The sequence below is a fragment of the Platalea leucorodia genome, assembly GCF_965183815.1.
Source record: "Platalea leucorodia genome assembly, chromosome: 2".
Classification (NCBI taxonomy): domain Eukaryota; kingdom Metazoa; phylum Chordata; class Aves; order Pelecaniformes; family Threskiornithidae; genus Platalea; species Platalea leucorodia.
Window position 1 is genome coordinate 80,164,911 of NC_138824.1, and position 27,455 is coordinate 80,192,365.

The 27,455-nt window shown below is 39.1% G+C and overlaps 1 protein-coding gene across 3 annotated transcripts in view; it reads left to right on the forward strand.

Moving 5' to 3' along the window:
- Positions 1-27,455, forward strand: part of WWC3 (WWC family member 3) — a gene marked incomplete at its 5' end in the record, with an annotated part of 103,821 nt that overhangs the window by 17,152 nt on the left and 59,214 nt on the right. For all 3 annotated transcript variants that reach the window (XM_082305142.1, XM_082305143.1, XM_082305144.1), the window contains 2 exons: positions 21,522-21,631; positions 26,413-26,616. In XM_082305142.1, the coding sequence (XP_082161268.1) occupies positions 21,522-21,631; positions 26,413-26,616 (314 nt within the window). The remainder of the gene's footprint in view (positions 1-21,521; positions 21,632-26,412; positions 26,617-27,455) is intronic.

Genomic DNA, 27,455 nt, shown 5'->3' on the forward strand with positions numbered 1-27,455 from the left:
TGAATTATCTAGGGGGTTTACCTAAAATTTGAAACTCATCAATGGAATAAAAACCAAATAGACTTACATCTATTAATTAATATTGTTATTAATATAACCCACATATCTATATTTTTATAGGAGATGGGACTACAAGCTCTTGATTTTTTTTTTAATGCCCCTGCTGTCTGCTAGCTTCTAGTAGTCAGTTCATTGAAACAGAAGCCAATTCCTAAAAAACAAGTGATGTTTTTACCTAGTAAGTAATAGAAATACATTTTGAGATTAGCGTGCTGGATTTTATGGTACAGGCTTGGACTATAATGCGTGCAATGGATGCATTATTCCCCCGCCAATTAAAGAAAGCATTAGACAGATTTAGGTTTCCAGAGTAGCTGTTAGGCAGCGTTGCCTGTGGTACGCAGGTTTGGTTTCCTCTGTGTGTGAACAAACAGTGTAATCTTGATTAGAGATCCAGAGTCCTGCAGGAGGTTTATCGGTGAGATAGTTGCTATTAAGGTGCCTCCTGGAGCTGTCAGCAGTAGTTTTTTGTTCAGAAGGATCAGAGATGTATTGTGTGAAATACTGTCAAGGCTCGTGGGCGCCGTTAGTTTCACTGTCAGCAAAGATTGTTCACTTTGGTTTTGACCTTCATTAAGCACGTATTTTTCTACCTGGAAAAGATGAAGTTCAGTAAGCTTGGGTGTGAATAAACAGGGCCCTCGATCTTCCATGTGAATGCTTTTCGTGTAGCAATATGGGTGAGTAGTTTATTCCACTAGATGAAGTAAGTGAGGTGAATGAGGTGAGTAAGCAATTTCATTATGAGACGCTTTCAGTTGTGTCTAAATGCTATGTTGCAAATTCGGCTCGTGCTTTGAGCTGGTCAGGAGCCAGGTGGCTGTGGTTAATTCATCACTGAACCTGAGCTAACAAGCCCTGTGTTAGCTAGGTGATATTAGATGGGGCTCCGTGCCACACTGAAGTAGCTAGAAGCCGTATGCATGGGAGCCAGAGCAGAGCTGCTTTGGGTCTCCTGGAAACAACCTGTGTAGACAAACTCTAGAAGTGTTTGTGTGGAGTAATTAATTCACTATATGAATTTACAGTACCTTTACTTTAATGTTACTTTTTTTACGAAGACCGGTTAACTTTTTTTTTTTTTGTGCAAGTTGTAGGCGCTAGTTATTTCTCGTAGCGTTGTATTTAAAAAGCATACATAAAATGTGTATTATCATAGGATGTATCACCAGTGTTAGTTAAATGGATTCATAATGTTCTTGCCTGTTGATTTGCAGTAGTATAGCTTTTTGTATATAATAAAGTTATCTTAAGCAAAGATCTTTGAAATAAAGCTATGACTTCAGGAAGATTTCTAGTATAATCCAATCAAAATAGCTACTTGGAAGGATAAGTTGAATCTTCAAAGTAGACAATTAAATTACTCTTCTCAAGTACTTGATAGAAACAGAAAAGTGCCTTTAATTTTTTCTTCCCAGTCTTCTAAAATCCTGCTTTAGATTCATTGCCCTGTCTCCCAGCTATATTACTGCAATGCCTTTTCTGACTGCCTCTTGTAGTTGTTGTGAAATACCAGTTCTAAAATGTTGTTTGCCTATTTTAATCATGCCTTTTCAAAGCAAGAGAGAATATGGTTCAATGGTACTGGTTTGGGATTTGGGAGATTAGGGTTCAGTTCTCTGCTCTGCCACATGTTTTTTTTGTGTACTGTATTTTTAAACTCTTTGTATCTGGTGCTCAGGTGGGTGCTAATGATGGTATTTCTTAACTTTATGGTGGTGTTCTGATTATAAATTAATAATGTGATTGTATGAATACAAATAAAATGAGTAACATAAAGATTCAATTCTCTTCTTTTTGGCTTTGTTTGCTAACACTCATGCTTTTCCTTTGTAAAGCACTTCCTAAAATGGTGATGCTTTGGCACTTTCAGTTACAGCCTTCCAAAGGCAGAAGACCTCAGTTCCTGAATCTTGTGTTACTTTGCCTAGATATTTGAAATGAAGTTTTGCTGATGACACCAGGAAGAAATGTAGCATTGAGCAAGCTTGATTTGAGGATGGAATGGTATGGTCTGTCTCTCCCTCTTTCCTCCTCTCCTTTCTACTTTGCTGTTAAAGGCAGTAGGTATAACGTTTTCTAAGGAGCATTAAAAATTGTTGGGGTTTATTGATCTTCATATTCATATTGCAGTTGTGCTTGCCAAGCACAATATGATAAATGTAGGTGTTTCTCATTTTCTTCAAGTGGACTTTCTCTCGTGTTAAACTGTGTCTTTTAGCTATGTAGCTTGAGTTAAAAATTTTCTTTGTGTTTGTTGATGCGGGTGAGTAATAGGTGTCCGACGCAGTACAGAATTTGTTGGCAGCTTAGCCTGTAGTGGTTTTGTTTGGGGAAAGCAGTAGCCATAAGGTCATCAGAATACTTTGGAAATTAGTAAGATGTGTGTGACTACTGACAGCATGCGATAGGAGAAACTGTATTTATAAATGAGTGTCAAGTACCCCTCCAGTTTCTCCTCCGGGACGCTGCATCATGAAGTTGCCAGCATGTGCTGCTCCTGTGCCAGCTCCTGAGATGAGAGCTGCGTCCAGCCCCTGCGCGCTGGAAGGAGCTGGAGGAGCGCGTGCCATGAGGCAGCGCGGTGATGCCGGCATGGCGCTGGCAGAGGCGCTGCCGGAGCTGGCCATCCTCGCACAGCAACCAGCTGCCCTCAGCTTTGGAGGGCTGGGGTGGCTCTCAGTGCTGCAAGAAGGCATTTGTGTGCTTCCAGGAAAGAAAGTTGGAGGCGGTACTAAGAAAGAAGTTTTTTTGTCATCGTTTGGATAGCTATGTATTTTATACAGTCAAAATCTACACTTATAAGAGCTTGTGATTAATAGCAATGTAAAGGGAACAAAGTAATTTGTGCCATTAATAGGTGTGTGTATGGGGAAGCACATGTCTGATCTGGAAGGTGTGTTTGAGAATGCTTTTGTAGTTCCCTTGTTTTGGAAATTGGAGATCAAAGTGGTGTAGGCTCAAAACAATGGAAGAATGTGCTGGGCTTAATTGTACAAAACACATGAGGATGAGCTGTTTACTGAGGACAAAGTGAATTCATTTTCATGGCTACTTTTGAAGGAAGCAAAAAATAAAAATAAAATTAATCTTGGATCTCTGAAGACAATGATTTTTTTTTTCTCCTCAACATTAAAGTCTGATGGATGTTAAAAGTTGCCAGAAGAACTTGTCCATGCTTACAATATCTTACAATATCTTTAATACCTGTTAAATTAAGCCATGTGTTAGACAAGCTCCTATTGAAAATGGCATTTGTGTAATTTGTTTTCCTTTTAAAAGCAATTAGAGTCCATATACAAGAGCTCTTTAAACATTTTTGTTTACTTTTATACTGTTCTTGGATTGCATAAAATGTCACATTGTGAAATCGTTTTGGCTCAGTTGTCAATAAATTGTGTGTTATCCTTTTAAGTATTCTGGATTTATATTATGGCAACAACGATGCCATCCCATCCTTTGCTTCTGTCAGCATTCATTTTCTGGGAAGAAGTAAACGCTGAATAGTGCCCCGTTTATGTGTTTGCTGGAATTTTGAGAAGTACAGACTATTCAATCAGTAGAAATGTGCTTGCATACATGGATGTCTGCCCTTAGCATAGCTGTAGTGCCACCTCAGAAAGCAGTGTGGTTTAGAGATGTCTTGGGTAGTCGATATGCTGCCTTGCATGTTGCTCTCTGTTTTAGAGAGTTTGGGGTTCGTTTTGGGGTTTTTTTGGGGGGTGGTGTGGGTGTGGGGTAGGATCGGTGTTCTTCCGCAAATCAGCTTTCCACTTGAGACTTGACTGGTGTCTTAAATTAGTGTATTTATTACTGCTTCTTTGTTGAGAGGAGTTAGGGAAAATTAATCGTCTCCATAAAACTAACTTTTGCAGGAATTGGAAGCATTAACTCATTGTGAGTAAGATGCATTGCTCAATATATGGCCAGAGGGAAGGAAGGGGTCTAGACCAGTCATATCTGTAAAACTTAGGCTTCCATTAAAATGTAGCACAGCAATGGGGTTTAACAAGGTGTGCAGTGAGGCTCTTTTCATCAGAAGACTGTTCTCAAAAGAGACTGAAGATGATCAGATAGGCTGAAAAGCAGTGCTGCTGAATGGTGATTAAAAATACCTTGTTAATTTGGGGGGGGGGTCGATTTAATGCAATATGATAACAATTTATTTAACCAGTGGCATCTTCATTGTACTCTAATTAGAATTTGAGGGCAAAATTGTCAAGGAAGTTAACTCCTCGAGGACGTTAAAAATTTAGGATCAGACTTTCAACTATGATGATGAGTAGGGAAGGGATGGACTGAAGACCTTTGCTCTTCTGACAGCTTCCATCTTCAGTAATTCCTTGTTGTCGTGCTGCGGCAGTATGAAATCAGAAAATCCAAATCCTGTGAAAAAGAATCCTGTGGATTTAACGCTGGGAAGAGCCAAGAGTGGCGATGTATGTAAACATCGGAGTTCACTTATGGGGAAGTAAGACCTGCAAAGGGAAGCTAGACGAAGGGTGATGGCAGAAGACAGGCTTTCCTGGCAGCAGCGGTGGTCTAGGAAACTGAGAGAAAATCTCTTCTTCAAATAGTTGTTCAGTTGTGGCATAAGTACAAGATGGGAGAGGAAGGAGGGAGTACTCCTGTTTCTTTTTCCACAGCTGTCTTATGAGAGGCTGTCTTCTTGCTTAATGGGTAGTAGTAAAAGGTTTTCAGAAAACGATACAACATGAAAATGTGTGGAGCAGAGTAAGTGCGTACGAGTCATTACCACATTTTTTTGGGAATTTCCTGTCATGCTTGTACGCTCTCCTGCCTTCCCATGCACCATCGTTTCCCTTTCAGTTCGCTCGGGTTTCCTAATAGCCTTTGGGGAGCTGGTGGTAAGTTTTTGAAGTCCTAGTCTCTTAACCAGACTTTAGTCACAACGTTTTCAGCACACATTAGGCATCTGGTGTCTGGAATAGTAATCGTGGTTCAGTCTGCCCTCCTTTTACTGGATCTCCTGAAGCATTGCTCATCAACCCAACTAAGCAAGCAGGCTTACAACATTTCTGAAAACTGTGGATTATTTTCTATTTCAAGCTACTCAGAGATTGAATCACTAGATCTTTCAGTAATTGGAAATAGCTGGTATTGTTGGGAAAAGTTTGCCACCTGTCTTAAATTTTGCTGATCAACTCCTAAGTCTGGGAGAGAGTTCTAGCTTCCGTCCTCATTTCAAAGACCGAGAGGGTCCCATTGATAGTTAGGTCTTGCCCATAAATAATTTTGAAGAAAGTAGGTAAGTTGGAGTTAAGGAAACTAAAAGGTTTAGATGTTTCCTCTGCTAGTAACACAAAGGGCTGTGAAATGCAGGGAACATTTACTCTGACAAGACTTCATATCATTTCTGTGGACAGGTAATTTTCTGTATTTTAAGTAAATGAAACGTTATGTCCCTTCTACTAGCACTGAGAAGAGCTTAGATTTCTAGTATGTCAGACCTAAACCCCTACTTTACTTCTGAATGCATCTGTCCAACCTGCTTGTTACTCAATACCAGACAGGCCTCTTGGAAATGCAAGTGTTTTTCTCCCTCTTCCTCCACTTCTCCTCCCGCAGTTCATTTAATCTGCGTTTCTGATGTCTTTGTGGCTTTTCTGGTGTTGCACGTAAGTGCTCTCTGCATTAAAGATAGACTTGATGTTATTCGAGAAAAAGAAGAGAAGTTGCATTTACTATGAAAAAATAGTTTTCAGTGAGCATATTGATGAGGATATGTCTCCAAACACAGTAGCTGTCTCTCTTTGCACACCTTTCTTTTATCGGTTGTTTGGTCAATCAATCATTACACGTGTTTCCGTAGTTCCTTTCCTTCATGAATATCTAATTATTTCCTGAGTAACTCCCAGTGTGTGTTGGTTTTTTTTTTAACCATTCTTAACAGATAAATGGATTAATTAGGTGGTTTCCAAACATGTTATCCATGTCAAGTTCCTATGTTGTTAGGTCTTAACCTTCCATGAGCAGTGATGGAAGTGTGTGTATTGGGGATTACTGTTCCTGGGGGCAACAGTACCATTGCCAGCAGTGGGTATTCAAAGGTGCTTTTGAGGTTTTGGTTTTTCATTTGCTGTATACTTGACTTTCTCAGAAAAGAATCAGACTTTTTAAATAGGCTTTGTTCTTCCCCCAGACTTTAGAAGGCTCTTTAAGATATGGATCCTGGTGCCTAAATGTACCCTTCCTAACTGAGATACTTTTGTGATGCGTATGTAAGGTTTTTTTCATGTTTATTAAAGTTGCATAGCCAAATGTAGACACATTCTAAAATGCCAGAGTTAAGGTCTGTATTGTCATTGTTGTGAAATCGTCTTTATTTATGTGGCTACATTCTGGTTTTGTTTGGATGGTTTTTTTTTTGCCCCCCTTCCCCCCAAAAGGAGTGAGGCTTAGTGTACCCTTAGGATGCTGCAAGTTAAATTAACAGCTTTTTATGAAGAGCAGGAGGTCTTGCTCACCTCCTGCCTCCTCTACATTACCTTTTTTGCTTATCTGATAGCAAAGTAAACTGATTCCATTCAGTGACCATGGGAAAACCCCTGAGTTACTATTTTCTCCTTCCCCATTACTTTTTTTGTAGTTCTAGTGAGTTGAAGCATACCTACTACTAGTTTACTGTATGATCAGATGAGTGTTAGTAGTGCTATGACATGATGGGATTGCGCGGTTTAGGGCAGCAGAGGGTGACACATTTGAAGACAACAGGGATCTCTCCAGTTCAGTGGTACCAAGCTGTCAATCCAGCTTTCGTGCAAAACCGCAGGTGGAGTTTATGGCATAGTTGGGGTGGAGTGCACAGGGGAGAACAGAGCTGTGTTCATCTTAAAGGTCTTTTCCAACCTAAACGATTCTGTGATTCTGTGTTCAGAGTCTCAGAGCAGAGGGCTGTAGAGGGCAGCATCATTGGCTAGTCCCATCTTTCCCCATCTTGCTGGTTAGGCTGTGGCCTGTTCACACTGCTCCCAGACAGTCCCTTCTGCTCCAGCTCTGCTGTTAGTCCTTCTCCCTGTGCTTCTCCTTCTCTGTCTGTGCCTCCCTGCACCATTTATTGCTTTCTGATTGCCACCTCCTCTTCTTCCAGCAGCTGGTGCCCATGCTCCTCATCATTCTGTATCATGGTGTGCCTGCTTCCTTCTTTTCCTCCATGGTGTTCAGGTGCTAACAAGGATTGCATTGAGACTGGAAGGAGAAACTGGCTTCCTGGTCTCTGTTCCCGGAATAGAAGGAGAAGGGAGCAGGGTTGTACTGGAAATGTTTCTCTGGAGCTGCTCTGTGCAGCTGGAGCAAGCCTCGCAATGTCCTGGTGCACTGGTGTTGGGTGGGTGTGTAGCCAGGAGAGGTCCTGAGAAGCTGGTGCGTGTTTGGTGGAGATTAAATCTGCAAAGAACAGGGCTTCCGTACTTCACAGAGTTATGTTGAGCGTGTGCAACAATATTCCCCCTCTAACGCTCCCATGTGCCTTGACCAAACTTGAACGTTTTTCCATGGGGATGGTAGGAGACCTAAAAAATTCAGGCCCTGGTGTTAGTAGCGCTGAGATTATCTGGGAGACTGCTGTAGGATTCTAGCACGGGAGTGGGAAGGGACAGCATTTTTTCCTCTGCTTCATTGTTTCAAATGGCTGAGCTGTTTTAATTGAAACTTCTCACAAGAGATGAGAATGAGGCACACCCTCCGGAGGGAGAACTTCAGCCAGAACAATTTCAGTCTAGCAAAATTAGAAGCAATCAAAAAATTGCCTAACGAGGCAATGGCTAACGAAGCATACCAGACTTCCTAATGAATGGCTGGCACTGCACTATAGTAATGTGTAGCTGGTACAACTTCATACTAGAGCAGTATTTGGATACCTGCTACTTTTTGTTTGTTGATATCCAATACTTCCAGATAAACAGTTCAGATACTTATTCTGCAATGTACATCTTTTTCAATATAAATAAACACTGCGCTTACCACTATGGAAAATATGCTCTAGGTCAACCACGAGATCTTGGGCTAGATGCAAGAATTACCAGCTAAAGTTTTGTGGCCTGTATTATGCAGGAGGTCAATTAGATGATGACAGTGGTTCCTTCTGATCTTAAAATATGGACCTGGACAGCTGGGGCCACTCTGTGCTGCCGTGGTGGAAGTTAGAGGCTTCCTGCGGCTCCGACTTCCTCGAAGGCTCAGGGCTGGGAGGGAGGGAGCTGAAGCTGGCTTTCTGTGGCTCTTAAGCTCCCCTTCCTAGTACCGGAGCTGCTCTTGGATATGGGGAAATTGAATGCTGTGCACTGAAAATATCTGCATGTACTAACTGCAAAGGAATGCATAAATATAGAAAAATATGCAAGTGCAGAAGATGACCCCCAAAATACATTACTATGTGGTGCAAGGGGCCTTTGGGTGGGCAGTGTCCAAAGGGAAACTTTGGAAGAGACACCCACAACTTTTAGAGGGACTTGTCATTTAGAAATGATAATAATAATAATGCAAACCACAGAAGTTGGTTTCCTGAGTTGCTGTAAATGGAAGCGTGTTTTTAACACTCCTTCTTTTCTAACACAAATGTAGGAAGCTGGCAAAGCAGCTAATTTCAGTGCTCTAGAAAAGTTTAAAGCGAAATAATCTAAGGAAACGGAAGCCTCTATTTTTAACCTTCTCGATCATGGGAGATGGGGAGGAAGAAGAGGAGGCCATCTACTGTTGAAGTCTCTTTAGTATGTTACTGTATAAATTTAATCTAATTTCTGTTGCTGTTTTAGTGAAGAGGTGCTTGTTACCTATGGATGTTCAGTTATGTTCAAATTAAGATCAGTGTAGGTTTGATGGCATGGTGTCTCTTCTATAATTGTGCTTTATATCCTGTTGATTGTTTTTTTTACTTACCCCTTTTTTTGGCAGATCTGAAATTTTATACTGTAACAAAAATACATGTGCTGTCTTACTCTTTGATTTAGTTTCTTATACTGAAAATATTTTTTTATATTGGGTTTGAGCACATTGTCTTAAGTGTTTTTTTTTTTTTTTTCCCCCTTTATTGCACTATTATTATTTATAAAAATTACATTATCTGGCTGGATTTCTCTGGATTTTTCCCAAAATATTTTTTATTCCTGTATTTTAGCAAATGCGTGACAGTAAAATTATGAGTAATTCCTCGTATTACTTACTTGGAAGTACTTTATTGGTCTAGCTTGAAGCTTAAATATAATATATTGCACAACTACTGGCAACTATAGAAGTAGTGGCATGAAACTTCATAACTCCAACCTCTTAAAAAATTTCAGATGAACATAAATCTGTAAAACTGTCTTTTTCATTAGGTTATATTACTAAATTACTAATATTGATTGGGGAATACACTGTGTTAGTTTGCAAGGTCAGCATTAAAGAGGACTGTTAGAAGCAAGTGTACTTGGGGAATTGTAATAATACTGGGATAACTAAATATTGGGAAAACAGGGGCTAAGTTTTCCTAAAAGCTTGAAAATTACTGGCTGACAAGGGGCTTAACTTGGAGTGTGTAAGCAGTTGTAAGATTTGAAGTACATATTTTAGACAATCTTCTCCCCAACGCCTGCATTAACATTATATATTTGTAGCTTACATGAATTTGTATTTGTGACTGGTAGGTTGCGAATGTTGAGAATCCAAAGCTTAGAAATGATATAAACTAGCACGTCATAAAGTGTAAATAATTCGGCAGCTATATCTGTAACTTTGAAGTAAAGGCAAAGAATGAGCTGTGGAGAAGAAAATGTAGCAAATCATTGCAGAACCATTGCTTTTTTCCTTAGGTAGTTACTGGGCTTTAAAGAAATTATTTTACTTAGCAGGGGGTTGTTGCTCCAGTGGTATAAAAGCAGCAAGGATTTTAGGGAGATACAGTTTCTTTTGTTAGATCTCCTGATACGTTTGGAAAATAGAAGACACATTTTAAGCATGGTTTTCTTTAACGGGTTTGTTTTTAGACAACTTTTAATACCTTAAAGGTAACCATTAACTGTTTTTGTAATACTAGTTAAAATATGGAGCTTTTAAATAAGTAGGTAGATGGAGGATGTCTGTATGTGTATGCTAAATATATACAATATTCACTAATGACTTGTCCGTCGCCACTTCTAGGCAGCTGAAACATGTGCCCATATGTGCTTGACTAAGGTTCTCTAACTCCTGGAAGAGCGGAAAAACCTTAAATAATGAGGTGACTGCCATAGAAATGGAGTCTGAAACAAAAAGCATCAAAGATCCTGTCAAGATATTTCCACTTCAGTTGCTTAGAGCTAAGTTGAGCTTAGTAGCTCTTCGGGCAAGTGATTGAAACGTTGCCCTTGGATTGTCACATTAGTTGCACTCCTTCACTCCCACGTAAAATATTGCTTTATTAACGTAGTTCAGAAACTTCGAGAAGAGAAGCAGTCTGGAAAGCCTGCCTTACAAATCTGTGGCATCGTTTGGGCCGGGGTCTGCTGGAGCGCAGCGTGATGCCCTCTCTGGTCGCAGTTTTCCCTCTGTGCCCGTGGGCACCCGCTCCACTGAGGGGGGCTTGGGGCCAGGGCTGTGGCCTTTTGCAAGGCAAAATTTCTCTGCTGTACAGGCAAAGTCGGTGCGTGACAGCGCAGTAGCGCATTAGAAGACATTACATAGAAATGGTACAAGAGTCCATAAAACTTCCAGGAATGTGATAATTGAACATGTTTGAGAAATACCATACGTGGTACTTTTAGGAAAAATACAGGACAAGTATAACACTGTTTTCAGGCGGGCTGGAGGAGAAGGAGGAGCAAAGCTGTTCTGAAAGGTTAAATGAGAAACCTCTTGCCTTGAATTTCTAATATTAGCTGGCAGCGTAGACTTTTCTGGGTGTGAGGCATTTGTTTACTGCTTTACCTCGCAATTTGTTTTTAATAGGATGTATGTGAAGTCATGGTATGCATATTCTTTTGGCACTTATCTACACATCACTTTGTTCCAAAACTTGAAAAGAATGGTCTCTTGAATATATATTTTTCCAACTATTGTTTTATACGCAGTCCAGTTGCATTTACTTTTTCCTCCCATTGTTTGTCACTTTCTGCTTCGTTTGTCTAGAAACTGTTTCTGGTAGCTTTTAACATGTGTTTTTTCTTTTATTAGTATCATTGAGTAATACTTATTGGTGGAAATAGTTTCATGAAATTAATTTCATGAAACTTTTAATTGAACATACTCCAAATATAGTAAGTTTTTGGAGGATTGGGCTTAAAATAATTTAAAACATCAAATTACTTAATTTTTCACTGATACTAGTGCTGAGCTTGTTTGTGCACACAGACACGACAGACGTGTGTTTCTAATCTCATTAAACTTCAATTTACCTCTAGGGAACACTGGTAGTTAAGCGTAGCTTGGCTATAACCTATTCTAAAACATTGTTTCTCCCGGACTACAGAAGTATAAAATCCCTTTAGCATCATGTTCATTGATATGGTTTGTAGCATGATGGACCTTCTCAGTGTATGAGAAGGGTTTTCTTCAGTTAATAAGCAGTTGCAGACCACATCAGGATGTAATTGCATATATACCTCAAGATTCTGGTGTTAACCTCTGTGTGTCTTCAACAACTTGCCTTTTGGTCAGCCCAAAGATTACTAGTTAACATATGATTCTCAGTTTTGCTGACTGAGACTTGTCTAAAGTGATTTAAAGTGTTCATGAAAGTGTTTTACAGTGCTTTCTTTGTTGAAGAATGTTTAAGTTAAGCCTCTGTCATTTGACACTTTAAAGGTATTTGGATAAATCAATAAATTGTGTGTGTTTGTATGTGTGTATATATGTATATATACACACATATACACTTAGTTATTTCCAATCTGGCTAGTTGGTAAAGAAGAATGATAAATTTAGGGGGGGGGGAGGCCTTCAGCAGTGCAGAGCTAACCATTACAAATGTACAGAAACTTGCATTACCAATAGCTGCTAGAATGTTTTAGAAAAATCTCTGGCATAATGTTTGGGATAATCACATAGACTTCAAAATTTTGAAGAAAAGTTTAGTCTAGCAAGGACAGACTTAAGGGTAACAAGCTAGTCAGCAAATGCCGGCATAATCTTTCTGGATATAGGATATACGAGGTTAGTGAGAGAACACAGTAGATGGGAAAACAGTTTTGAAGAACTTTACCCTTTTGCTTTTGTACTGCTTGAGAGAGAGCCAAGATACTTTAATAAACTAGAAATGAAAGAGGCAATGTAATAATGAGGATGTGCTAATCTTCTTTGATAGAAACTTGAAGTGATCCTGCAAGATTCTGCAGGAAGTATTCCACTGCACGATAGTGTCCTGCTGCATTTAAGACCATTTTAGTTACTTGTTACTGAGATGTAAAGCTTCTTTTGATGCCTCCTTTTCTTCTAACATGTGGAACTTCATGGACTGGAATTTGGAGTTTTATGTCCCAGTTTTGTTCCTCCTTGTCTGCCGGGGACCTCCCTTTTCCTGTCTGCTTCATTTTCTTTCTGCTTTGAGCTCCTCCTGTTATTCTTGTTGATGTGCAAAGGGCTTATTACTAAGAACTTGCTGGTAAGGTCTTGCAGATGCACCTTTTCACCCTTGCTCAGCTGACTTCCATATAGGAAAGTACAGGTGTTTCCTCCTCATCTGGTAGTTGCATACAGAGGTTATGACCAGAAGTCAGAAGAGAACAATTTTGTGTGTGTATGCATATGCTTACACACAAACACGTGTACGGTCCTCTGTGTAAGGGTGTAGCAACTCGTCACCTCTCCCAGTGACTTTTCTACGATGGTTTAGTTAACTGGTGGGCAGGATTGTGGCCAAGTCAGCTAGTCAGAAATTTGAGTTCTCAAACCAGAAGAGTCATTGCAAAACTAAGGATACAACGGCCAAGCAGTTTGTTAGACTGAACTGAACATAGAAATAGGCTTTAGTCTGTACTGAGGATGTAGAAATCTGAGAGCTGTGTAACTTGTTCTTCTCCAGCAGAAGGTTGCAGAGTTGTGGTCTGCAGGATGGAAGAAATAAACAGATGACTGCAGGGCTGGCCTTAACTAACTAGGACCTTAATTACCAATAGCCTGTAGTTGGAAAACACTGTTATTCACAGAAACTGGTGTAAAAGTTATAAACGTTGATACAGAATCAGTGAAACTAGAACACTACTTAACCTCTCAAAAGCTGTGCTCTGTCTGGACAGCTGTAGTGTCATGTTAGGCTTCTTACACAGGTGGAAGAATTCAGCTTGCTTCTCAGATTCTGAAGTTCCCTATTAATTTTCCTTGTCTTTTAGTTTAGGCTTTTGATTTTTATCTGTTCATGCTTTTTTTGAAGTCTCTCCCAATATGCAAGTCCTTGAGAAGATCTTGTAAATATTTAGAAATTTTGAGTAAGGAAGGCAGCTTTATTAGGATCAGCAAAAGAAAAGTTGTAAATATCTTGCGTATTACTGTTTCTAGCTAAGAACATATTCAATACGATGGTCCAATTTGACATCAGTTTAGTAGAACTATAGTCTCCTAATTTCCCCTCCTTAACTGTCTTATCTGCCCCATATTCCTGCTGTCCTCCTCTTACGGCTTATTCCCAGCTGCCATATGTAATTTTGTCTGTTTTTTGGTCTAGATGTCAAGTCACCTGCTGCCCAGACTGCCTCCTTCAGCCAGACCCTCCAGCGATTGCCTCTGCTCTGCCGCTGATCTTAGGTTCTGGATGGAGACTTTGTACAGTTGCCTGTAACTTTGGGCTATCTGTGCATACACAAACAAAACATGTTTTAAAGCACTCATAGACAGCCTTACTTAACCCCTCTGCCCCCTTTTTTATCATTTATCCTCTGTAAAAAAAATAGTAAATAGTAGAAACAAAAGCAGTTTTCTTAAAAGCACTGACTTTTAACCCGGCTATGATTTTTTGAAGGAGGAATTTCGGCTGTCTTGATGAAATGTGGGTATATTTTCAGCAAGAATTTCCCATAATATTTGTGTTCTGAATTTGGATATGGATCATAGCTGCTGTTAAGAAATGCTGCTTGGAAGACTTGGCTGCTTGTGTGGAACTGTTTCAGCAGTTCCTGAGCAGACAGACAAGTCATGCGAGAGCTGCAATTGGACATAGCATTTGATTTTATGTTTCAGCATACTAAGCCAGTATTTCTTAGCTGTTACGGGTTTTGGGAGTATGATAAAGGATAAAAAAAGTATATTATTTCTCTGTTGTTGCGTGTTAGTAAATGTTTATTGTTTCTAGAGTAGTGAAAGGAAGTTAGAGGGTGTCCTCAGGTACATTTCTTGTAGGTATTTGCAGGCAATATAAACTTCTGTTACTTCTTCTAACTCAACAAATAGTATAGGTTATCTCTTACTGATACATGTAGCTTCACATACATTTTGCGTCACAAAATCTAATTGTTCAGGGTTTTCATGGCCACCTGCCCTATCAGCATTACATGTAGCAAAGAACATTTTGAGTATGATGAACAGTTTTCATCTAATACATGTATAATACCCTGCCCATCAGAAAAGTGTTAGTGAGATTTAAAAAAATGTCAAGGGACTGCCTAGCATGAAAAAGTGAATTCTTTTTGGTTTGGAGTCAATTGATTGAATGTACTGCACAACAGAGGATGTGATGATCTGAAATGCCGTAGGAAACAAAATCATTCTATTCAGGTTTCGGGTGCCAAAATAGAGTGCTCGTGCATTCTCGTCAATCTGCTGAGTTTTTATAATATTATTTCCATTGTTCCTGAATGGTTTTCTTCAGCACGAGGTCACAAGAGAGGTAGATAGCTGATACCACTTACTTTTCTTGACCCACATAAGCTCAGGTGGCTGTAAAACAAGGGCAGTTACAGACTGAGGAACAGGATGGCTGATGAAGGTACTGTCTATGCTGCCCTGCTGCACAGATGTTAGAGCTGCTTTTTAACCAGCTCCTGAAGCACTGTGGCTCACAGAGTGGGGTTAAAAGGAGCTGCTACCAGCTTGTTTGCCACGCTGTAAACAGTGGCAAACCGTGGCTCAGGAGGTGGCAGTCGACAAATAACTCAAATATTTGTGGGAGTGACGTGCTTGTCAGCTGTCTCAGCATAGGTTGTCCAGGTTTGTAATACCATGTATTAAAGGCAGTTAACACTTGTTTTCATTAAAAAAAAAAAAAATATAAAAAAAAATCTAATAACGAACACACGTTTTTTGTCCACACTTAAAGATGTTGATTCATTACTGTAGCTGGCTAATGCCATCCTGTGCCTTCTGTTTTGCACATTGATGTATGCTGTGTTGCCTGATGTTACTGTAAAATTAATTGAAGCAAATACACGGATCTGACACTATTAGCACTCTTTCATGTGCTTACTTGCAGTTGTTTAAAAAAAAAAAAAGAATGAAAATTACTGCAAAATAGAGCGTGGTCTTAAAAAGACTGAATTTCAAGTGACCTTTAGAAGAGCTGATGTTGTTATTTCCTTGCTGTAGGGTAGCATTTCATTTCTCAGGGAAATGTATCGCAGCGATGACTCTGAATACAAGTTACCTTCTTTAAGTCTTTGTCCTGAGCACAGAATCTCATTTGTGCAAGTTTCTGTACGGCCATCTGTATTGTGGGTTTATTTTAATGAAGGGTCGAGTAGATGTCCAGTAAGTTATTTTATTCAGAACTTGAGGTTAAATTATGCAGAAAAATGAGGAGATATAATTTGGATTAAGAAAAAAGTTCTAAGGGATTTTTATCTTGAAAATATACGTATAGTTTGGTGAACTTTGTTGTACTTCTAGACTGAGCAGCCAGTATGTAATTTGCCAAACCTTATTTCAAAATCCAGCTTGTTTTTATGACTGGGCTACTTGAGGAGAGCTGAATCTGTAATAGAGGACGGACGGTGAGGAAGACCGTGGTGCACTCCAGAGTGCTGTGACGGGGGGCCTGGCGTTCCCGGTGGCATTTGCTGCGCGCGGCCGGTGCCTGGCTGGCGTGCGCTGGCAGGAGGTGAGGCTGCGCGGGTCCGGCTGGTGCGCGGCTGCACCCGAGCCGGGAAGGAAGCTCCGCGCTTCAGCAGCCGGGCAGCGCGTGCGGGGCAGGACGTGTCCCTGCCCTGCTTGGCGGGGCGGGAGGCGGTGGCTGCTGAGGAGGGGGGTGCTCTCTTCAGGGCAGCCTGTTTGGAGGAGCCGGGTGGGTTGGGGCTGCTGGGGGGTCACGGCGCAGCTGGGCGGCCACAGACCCTTGCTGTGTCTCACAGAGAAGGTCCTGCAGGCCCGGAGCGCACTGCTGCCCAGGCCTGAGCGACGGTGGTGGAAGATGTCCATGAAGTGCCTCCAGGACTGCAGTGTGACTTTTAAAAACAAAATAACAACAACTCCCCCCCATCCTTCCCCTCAGTGTAAACAGCTCTTCTTGCCCATGTCTGTGAAACAACAAAAAAATAATCTTCATGCCTGCTCAATTTCTTAGTGGTTTTTTTTTTTGTTTTTTGTTTTTTTTTTTTCTGTGTGGTTGGAGGGAGTAAGAGCCATGATACAAGACGAGGATTAGTTGAATTTTATAACAATGGCTGTAACTTAAATTCATGATTGAAAGGCGGTGAGATAAAAAAGTGTGTGCGTGATTTCTCATTTTGCCTTCTCTCTTTCTTGCCTTGTGACGCTTCAGTAATATACTCAGCGTAATACGTTACTTTGATAAATCTAGCAATAGTATATCCAGAATGTTTAATTCTTTTCTGGGTATACTATTACTCATTTTTAAATTCCCTGGTATTTTTCAGATCTGTAATGTGAATTAATACAGTTTCCTAGCCTGTAATTTGCATTTGTCAGACAAAACCATCTATCCCATTAGATGGCTATTCAGACTGAGATCAGATTTAAGAGAATGTTTCTCCTAGTTGTCTGTTGAGGAGTATCAAATTTTATTAGACATTTTCTGCCTCTGCTGTTGGACCTGATGAAAATCAGGAACAAAAATAAAAGCACTGTTGGCAGTTGCTGGTTTTGCATCCTTCCCTCTGTCTCCCCTACAAATGGTGGCTTTTCCTCAGAACTTGGTGGTTCTTTTTCATAATTAGCCCTTGTGGTTAGTGCTTTCCTCTTAATCCAGGCCCAGTTTGGAAGATAAGGTGACCCTGGACGTGATTTAGGCATCTAGATGTTATCTGAGAGATGGCAGCTAGTTTGCAATGGCATTTCTACTTTGGAAACACCTTTTCGATTTCCTGTTCAAGATCTTGCAAAAACAGGCTCTGTTTGTCTTAATTTAGTTCCTCCCAGGGGAAGTTTTACTCAATTAGACCTAGAGATTTCAAGCAGCCAGGGCCCTCTGATGTGGCATCAGGGCCATGGGAAGACTGAGGATCTTATCTAATATTTTCTGATGCCTTGTGTTTTTCAGTGATCTGGTTCTGTTTTTCAAAATCTATGACAATGAAATTGCTGCCCCACGCTAGTCGGTCAAACTGTGTTTTGGAGAGTTGGAAGTATGCCTTTTCTTTGAACGCAGAAGTGTTCCTTTATTATTTAAAGGTTGAGGTTTTCTGTAGTTTTTTTGGGGGGTTGAAGTTAGATTCTGTTAACAAAATATACTAAAGCTGAGAGCAGTTTTGGAGTACTTTATCTAAAATGGTATTTAGCCATTGCCTTTTGCTGTCTTCTTTCTTCCCCACCCACTCCCCGCCATGAACTGATGCATTCAAGAAATATCTGTTGTTGCTGCGTATTCAGAAAGCTGTAGTACTGTATTCTGGAATCCTTCTGTGTACGGGTAATGGACAAAGATATGAAATAAGTATGCAAGAAGGAGGAGAAACACCTCTTTGAACAGTTGAATAAAACTATTTCTGTTCTATTTTGTAGTTTGATGTCTGTATTCTAACTGTTTAGCTTGACAATTGATGCAGAGAAAATATTAATGTAACTTGGGTTTTCAGATATGTCCGTTTTACTGCATGCAAATACCAGGCTTCCATTTCTTCTTAATGAAAACATTTAATTTGGGCAGAATTAGAGGTGACAGATCTAAGGCGCATGGCAATGCTCAAAGATTTTTCTCTCAGCTTGGTGTGCAGGATTTGGGTCATGGAAGCTTTCTTATGTGCTTCTGTATTGACTTTCGAAGGGTTTCAAAGTCACAAAAGATTGGGTGCCTAATGACTGAATAGTACCCTTACTTTTGGAAAGGATAAGTGTTTCAAGATAATGAAGAATCAGCAAATCAGTTAATCTGAAGTTATGATTGGCTCTTGGAGATATGCAAAACTGACCCCCGTGGATGACTGTCACTTGTACCTGGGCTGTAGATCCAGTGGCCGCGACCAGTTGATGTTGTAAACTGGTCCCAGAGGAATTCTGTCTTCAGCTGGAAGTTCAGAACCTTCCTGTTAGTGTCTACCACTGGTGACAGAAAAAATGCTTTAGTTATTCTTTACTACTGTGAATAGCATAGTTCAGGGCAGCCCTGTTTTTTATTTAATTAAAGGTGGCAGCATTTTTATCCTGTCTTTGTCTGTCTTTATAATGCTTCGAAAAGTTTTTTGTCTTTATTTTAATACTTTGAAATGTTTTAACAGATGTACTTGTACCTTGTACAATTCTTTATATAGAAGCAGAAAAGACCTGTCCTATTTTACAGTGCTTAAGCTAATAAAAATAAACCAGAGGGTAAAGCAGTGTTTCCAGAAGATACTTAATTTCAGGAGTCTACTGCTGTAACTTGTGGCTGACCTCCAATATCCATATCTGCATCTGATCCATTTTGTCTTTGTTATTCTGGAAACCCTTAGTTTCCCTAACAGGGGCGGGGGGGGAGAATCTTGTCCTCAGAGTTGTGCTGGTTAAACCAGAAATGTAATTTTTTCAGTTGACTTAGTTAAACCAGTGCAAAACACAGGGAGAAACTTCTAATTCTTAGTTTAAGCTTTGCATGTTTTGAACTAGATGAATTGAATGGAGAAGGTTCAAGCTACATAGATATTCATAGATATAAATGTGACTGAACTGAGAATCAATGTGATGTTATGTTTTGTCTGAACGGAATCCAATTTGAAGCAACTTTGAATACAGTTTAAAATGAGCCACATCACATTAATAATGGTCTGAATATCTGGAAGACAGCTTTTCATGTCATCTTTTTCTTACAAGGTTTCCTTCAAAACCATTAATTAAACTGTTCATACATGCTTTATAACATTGGAATGAAAACTGGTTGGACCAGATGTATTGGCTTTCTTCAGTCTCCCTTTTTCAGAAAGTGAGTGTTGACCTTGTCCTCGAAATCGGAGCCCCGGTGGGATCACGGAGAGCATTGAATTAAAGTTCTTGTCGTACGGAAGGTTAGAGTATCATGTGCAGGTTTTATTTAGGAATAAAGGGTGAGGTTGTGTTTGTATAACAGGCAAACATGTCTCATAACTCATTCCAAAGAAAATCTTGTCTATAGTATGGTAATTTAGGAGTCGATGTCTAGACTATTTCGAGAAATTGTAAATATGATGTCTTCAGAACAAAACCATGAGAGTTTAAGAAAAAATGCTGCACGTTATATTTTCAATATTTGACTGAATTCCAGGGAGATAGAAAGTATTTTGGCAATATTTGGTCTGCCTCACTGCTAGGTGAATTACTGAAAGAATACATATGCCAGTCCTTAGTAACGTTTTCTTTCTCGAATACAGCAGCTTTGGATTTGCATGATTACATGACGTGAACTATATATTTATCAGTAATGGGAAATTTTTACATTAAATAGTGGTGCACGAGTTCATGTACATCTTCATCTTATTAAACTGTTTATACCTGTTTGAGAATCCATAGCATATGATCAAGCTCTTTATTACTTGACCTAAATAACTTGGTCTCTATACTATTGTACAGAGCTATTAAAACATTACATTTAAGCTAGTGAAGATTTTTTTTTTCCCCCTACTACATTTAATATTGAACACTTTAGTCTTAAGAATACTAAAATAGTTTTAGGAAGCAGGTAAATGCACTTTTTCTGTTTGCTGTGCGTGAAGTTTATGTGCTTTTTGTTAGTGGTTGAATGGTGTGCTTACTGGGCCATTGGAATAGCTAGAATGTAGCTGTAGTAGTATTTCCATCATTTGAAGTCTTTACCGTTGCATTCTTCTGGTTGGTTTTGTTTTGAGGTTGGGAAGGACTTCTAGTTCAAAGACAGACATTTTAGTTCAGATGAAGTTATTGTTTTATACAGGTGTTATCAGATGAAGTGCAATTACCAGTCCCAATGATCTCGCTGTCCTGCGGCATATTTGTAAGCATAGTCCAAATCTGGTATCAGGAAACTTTAATTGGGTATTATAACATATGAATGGAATTTCCATTTTACACCAAACAGTATTATGCCATAGGTTATGCTGAACTTAAGTCAGTCCCTAAATTAATGCATGTATTTAATCTTTGCAAAGCTGTCATCATTCTAGATATTAGAAATGCCTCAACAAATAAACATTGAAGGTGTTGGATCTATATCCCATGTATAATTGAAATGACTGTATTAATAGCTTTTCTGTAAAGGAATTTTATGGCAGCGTTTAGAAGAAAACGTTATCATAGGCATTAAGTAACAATTAAAATGATGATTTGGGAAATAGATATGATGCAACTGAATGTTAAGGATTTTTTATTTGCATCATTTGTTCTTCCTAGTTGTTTTTTTTTTTTTTTTTTTTTTAATATAACTTGATGTTCTAGAACAGTGTTGGAACCCTTCTGTAGAATTTGTAACCCAGTGTTTTCAAACATTCCTGTCAATACTGAAATTGCTGTTTTGGTTTTCTATTACCCACTGGTCTATCAAGAGTTTGCCTAGCAAGGGATGTGATATTTTAAGCTGCTAGATAGTAATGCTGTTACTTATTAGTTACTATTTCTGCTCTAATGGCTTCAGAATTCTTTAGAGACATTTGTTTGTCTCTCTTCTTTTTTGAGGGAGAGAAAGTAATTTGTATGGGTCTGGACCAAGAGAATATCATTAATAGTTGGAAATGCATAATTGAAAAGAGAAGAAATCTATTATATAGGATTTCTTAAATGTTATTTAATTTTTTTAAGGACAAACAATTATACTGCTTTGACACCTTAGAGAAGTTAAAACCTATAAAGCTTCTAGTAATTTTTAGCAGTGGTGAACTCCAGCTTCACGTTTGTGTTCTTCGCAACATGGGAGAAAAACTGGCAGGACTGCATGCCATTGTAATTAAACTGTTAAACATAGAAACTTGAAGGGAGAAGCTTGTCTGACCTGTTCGGGGAGTATCTGTCAGCATATTTAAATGAAATTTTATTTTGAAACTGTATGTTTGTAATTATTAGCACATTCCTAAGCAGCATAACTAGTTTGTGATCAAATGATGGAGGTATCTTCAAAACATGTAATAACATTCATTGCACTGTAAACTCTGCACCTTTTGTATTTATTTATGTTATTTTTATTTTTACAGGATTACAAAGCCATTGACATTTGCTGACTGTGTCGGTGATGAGCTTCCCTTAGGATGGGAAACTGTTTACGATCAACAGATTGGAGTTTATTATATGGACCACATAAATCGTGAGTAGATGTGTGATTATTTTTAGGAATCCTAGCAAGTTGATATTAACTGATGGCCCAACTTTGTTTCCGATACCATTTATGCACCTCATGCTACAGTGAGAAAATATATGCAGGTAATTTCTTGCAGCATCTGTTTTCTCATCTTTCAAATGGGGGCACAATCCTTCTTCCACTTGTGAAGAATTTTACAACTTATGGTTGAGTTATAGTGTATAAAACTATTATGTTTTGCTTTGTCATACTGTGGAGTATCAGTAATTTTGTTGTTGCTTTTTGTCATATGTCAGTTAAGAAGATTTTCATGCTATACTCTTGTATTTCCTATTTTTCCAGTCATCCATAGTTCACTCTTCTATATTGAAAACCAAAATACATTCTGAGAGAAAAGTGCTGATTTTTAGTTAGAAGCACTATGAAATACAATAATCTCATCCTCTCTTAAGCAATGTATGTTTTATGCTTTAATACAGTACAAAGTGCTATCAAAAAGACAACAGATGTCCCTTTTGGAAACTAAGCGGGAGAAATTTCCAACGCTTTCCCTTTTGGACTCTTGCTGAGCTTTGTATCGCCACTGTCTGGCACATTTGCCAGTTCTAATTTTAAAAAAAAAGTCTTATCTTTACAGCTTTGTACTACTGCTGCTGTTACTATCATTAAGCTTCTTATCACCAGTGAGTGAATGCTTTCAATATTGTGGGAATTGGTAGTTGGCAGGGAAGGAGAAAAGAAGAAAGTAGTTATATGGGCTGTCGCAGCAATGGTAAATATTATAATCTGCAAAAACAACCTCAATACTATCTACTTGAAATCTAGTCAATTAAAAAATAAAAGTGTAGAAATAGTTTTTGGCTTCCTGCCATCATTGGAATTACTTGTGTATTGTGGTTTCACAATTACCTATTTAAAAAAAAAAATCCAACAGAATAACAAATGTTCCCATGATATTGTTTGAGCCACACAGGCGCTTATGTGTTGTGAAATTAACAAAGATCACAAATTAAATAATAAACTTTAAAGAGCTGTCAATGCACTGATCATAAGGATAGATAGCTGAGACAATTGAAAGGCAATAAATACAGACTGTTAGGTAATTCTTATAATAATTCTGTTGAGAAGAAGTAGTAGCTTAATGATTGCTGTTTAAACTGTCATGGTAACTTTAGTTAATGTTGAAGGTTAATAAAAAGTGCGGCTTACGTCAGAGTACAGTAATGGAGTGCACTTGCACCAGCATATCTACATGTGTGTGAATGCACATACTTAAAAAAACCAAACAAATGAGGGTATTGGTAACTCTTCTGTTTTTTTCTTGAACTTTGTAAAATGCTTTAGGCGTCCCTATAGATAATGAGTAGAACATGAGCTCCCATTGCAACTCTGTGACTAAAAAAAGCACTAAAGCATCCTACCGATAGGCATCTTTCATGGGAATAACAATCACCATTGTATGCAAAAGAAATCACTCCCTTTTGCTTTTCAGACTTCATTATTAGCTGCTTCACCAGACATCAAGTTTGAACCTATGGAAAGGATATTAATCATTGTAGGCAGGTCAGATCTGGCTTGCATTTTTTTTTCTGTGCAATTAAGAGCAAAAACTGTAGAAGAGAGTCTTTGCAGAGAGAAATTGAATTCCCGAATGCTCAATGGGAAAGCACAGAAAGAGAAGATTAATATAAATGGGTCTGGGAAAGTAAAGCTAATCATATTAGGAATTAAATAAAGGTAATATATGAACAGAGGCATAGAAACTTCATAGGGCCAATGCTGAACTGAGTGAAAGGAATCATTCTGCAATTAACAAGGTTGCAAAATTTGTCTCTTTCATGATAACTAATTACTTGCAGCCCACAGATATTATCCTAAGTGGTAATTCAACCGTCACAGCAAAATGGGTTTGTCACCCTTAGGCTAATACAGTGCTTGCATAAACAAGCAAGATTTATATTCAGAGGGAAGACAGAGTTGATATTATAGCTGGATAATCATTATTCAAAAATTAGTAGGATACTCGGTCCAATTTTAAACTGTGGACAACAAAGGTACCAATCAAGACTGCATTAACCTCCTTTGTAGAAGCGAGGACTAATGAGTAGACAGTCGTGCATCATGAGATGCTACCAGACAAGTGGCAGAGATGATGCAGGAACTGAAGAAATGCTTTTCTGAAATGGGTCCCTTACCTTGTATTCTGAACTGTGTCTAAAATACTTGGAACGGCAACTTCCACGTGAAAACATTCAGACTGCCTTCTGTGGCTGACCAGGTTAAATGCTTTATACAGCATTGGAGTTCTGTGTTAATTGACAAAACAGTTAGAAGTGCTTCAGTTTCAAGAAATACTGTGAAAAAATGCAACGGATAATTCAAAGAGAGTCATTCTAAAGTTATGCTTACCAAGGACCTCTCAAGCACCATCTCAAGCTTTTTGCCCTTGCACCTTTTAAAAGAAAACAGTAATACATCTGATTTTTTCCAAACCTCTTGCTACGTTTGTTTACTCAGAAAGTAATAAAAAGATTTCTAGGCAATAACTTTCCATTTATATTGAAAACCCCCAGGAACAGAGGAATCTTCTGTAAATCTCAGTGGTGCTTCCAGCCCTGATCTCCATCTTGTTCTGTAAATTCAGTACTTTGTTGACACCCTTACTAAGCTGCTCTTGGCTCTTTTCCAACTGTTGCTTAAAAACCTTGGCGGCTGCCAGCCGCAGAATTCCTTTCCCTCCTCCTCAGAGTCTTGGGAGCCTTTGAAGTCTCCTTTAACCAGTTGGGCATTCCCCAGTGAGGGAATAATATATTCTCTGCATTTGTCTGGGGCTGTTCTTGAATTACTGTAATTTTTTTTTTTTTTTTAATTGGTTCTAAAGAAATGAAGGAAGTGAATTTTATCCTACAACATAGCTTTAGTTTTGTTGTTACATGGCCAACTTGTGTAGAAATCCAGGGCAAAGTGAAGCCTCTGTACTTTATAAAACAGAAGAGAATGTCACTACTGTACTGAAGAAGTTTTCTGCCTCAGAAGAATGCTGCTAGCTTTTGAGAAGGCTTCTGAGATAATTTGTGAAGAGATACAGTGCCCTGTAGTATAGGACCTCAGAAGCTTAATGTGTGATACAACGTAACATTTTAGCCTTGGCTGTTTATTGAGATTGAACTATTAATTTCCTATTCAAAAGGAGACACTTACTTGGATCCAGCTTTTCTGTCTTGTAAATATTTATTAATTTCTGCATAGTTTCCATAGGGGATTAGCAGTTGTAGGAATATTAAATTTGCGCAGATTTCAGGAATACTTATGGACAGATGAGATAGCATTGCACATTATCATGCCCTCAGTAAAGGATGGGCTGCAATGTGAATTCTGTTTTCTTCTGCTTGCCTGGCATGCAGAGAAGGATTTATGGAGACTGGAACAAGCCACAGCACATCCTGTCCTGGGCTGCAGAGGTAGTCTGGGGGCATTGGAGCCAGAAGCTGCTGCTGGGAATTGAGGGTCCCTGGGATGTGGGGAGAAATTGCAGAACCGTAGGCATGATCTTTATACTGTTGCAATGTGAGGAGTTGTGGGGAGAGAAAAGTTAGAGCTGTTGAGAAAAGGTTACTAGGAACCTAATATGTAGATCTGCTGGAGGTACTGTTCGTAGATGAGCTTCATGTTTTTGTTTATGTACTTTTCAGATGGCTCCCAAATGGTAGAGCTGCTAGCATGACCTTGACACCATTAGAGTTCTTAATGTGCTGGGCTCAATCTTTTATAGTTTCTTATTTCATCACTGACACCAATATACTCAATTATGTACACAAGATTAATGCAAAACATAACTGGCTTTCATCTGTCGTGAGAAACAAAGTTTGGAAAAAATGACTAGGTGCTTACCTTCTGACTGTGGTGCAGGTTCTGCCGCTACTTTGAATACTGACATTGCATCTGCAGCAACTTTTTACCAGTAGAGCTGCAATCAGCAGAAATTAACATTCACTTAAACATGAGACTTTACATGGACAGCCCCATTTAAAACATATTTGCTAGCTTGAGCATCACCACAAAAAGAAAAGAAATGAACCAATAATTTTGGGCTTTTAATGCATGTGTCTTCCTCAAATGTCTTTGCAAGTGCAAAGAGATGGCTGTATGGTAATAACTTTGAAAATCAGTATATAAGGAAAAGATTTTGTACTGGAAACCTATTTTTGATTTGTGTTTGAATACAAACTGTTCTAAACCCTGGAAAGGGAAAGCAGGAGAGTGCTGTTTAAGACAAAAAAAGAAGCAATTTAAATGCTTTTATAGATTTGAGATTAAAATGCTAACTCTTCTGTTGAATGACCTTATTCTTCTTAATTATGCAGGCGTAGTCACCTTTCAGGATGTTATACTTGTGAAGTTGTATGTAGTATCTTAAGGTTGTTCTAACAATTTTTAGAGTTATGGGTTAAGCACTGAGATACCTTTCACTCTCCTACATGGTTCTGGGTTTTTAGGTAGTTCTCAGAATTTTCAAGTTGGCTATGAGGGAAGGTTAGAGCCAAAACACTGTTTTCTTTGGGTTTGCTCTAGTTTGTAAAGAAAAGAATCAAATCTAAATGCCTTTTATATTTGAAAGGGCTTTTCCTGTTCTTCCACTCTGCATCCTTCCTTCTTCTCATCCAGACTGGAGTGATTTTGAGCACTGTAGTGTGCTAGTTGAGAACAGACCTTAACAAAATAATTTGTACTTTGTGGGATAAAGTGTCTTACTTTTTTTTTTTTTTTTTAAATGCTTTTCTCCTTAGAGCTCACACAAATTGAGGACCCAAGGGAGCAATGGAGAAGGGAGCAGGAACGCATGCTAAAGGAATATTTAATAGTTGCCCAGGAGGCACTCAATGCCAAGAAAGAGATTTACCAAATAAAGCAGCAGCGTTTTGAGCTAGCCCAAGAAGAATATCAACAATTGCACAAAATGTGTGAAGATGACAGCCGTTCTTACGCCAGCTGTGAGTTTACTAGTCTTTTCTTGATTTACCCACCTGCCTCTCACAACATGTAGTGTAAGAAATAGTGTGAAGTGTTTCCATCACCCGGTTCTCTGAATGAAGATGCTGACTACAGAAGTGAGGCGCTATCATTTGACTCTGCTATTCAGGGACTTTCATTTCCTGTTAGGTCTATTAGTATATGCCTTTTTAACATTAAACAGGGACATAATCCCAGCTAGCATCTCTAGCCATCTTGGAGCCAGCCATAATGGTGCTTCATGCAAGGCAACAAAGACAAGACTGAATGTTGCTGGACAAGCCATCTACTTGCACTCCTAAATTCATAGATTATTCCACCCTCGACATGGGGGGCGAACCATCAGCTTAGGGGAAGCCTGTGGATTCACGGTTGGTTTATCGACTTTATAAAGAGTTAGGGATAAGGTGTTGTGATCAAGAGTACCTCTGACCATGAAGTAGGAAGCGGTGTTTCATTACTGCACCTCATTCTTGAATGCCAGCCTCTGATCCTAATGCTGGTCGTGTAGCTCATTGAGCCTTGATTTCCTACCCTTTTCATTCTTCCGATGTCTCTGGTGGCTTGGAGTAGATACACTTTTTCTGAAATCTGAAGTTGTTGCACCACTGTCATGGCTGTTGGCTGGTGCAACAGGAAAAGGTGTCTTTGCTGAAGAGTCAAAACAGTCTAGTTCAAAGAAATGTATCATCAAATGGATATACCCACCAGCCATGTGGAAACGTAGTGGAGTTTCACTGCGCTGGTGGCTTTACAGTGGCAGCCGTGTATACAGCTATTGTTTAACTGCAGGATTTGCTGGTACATGCCAAGTACTTGG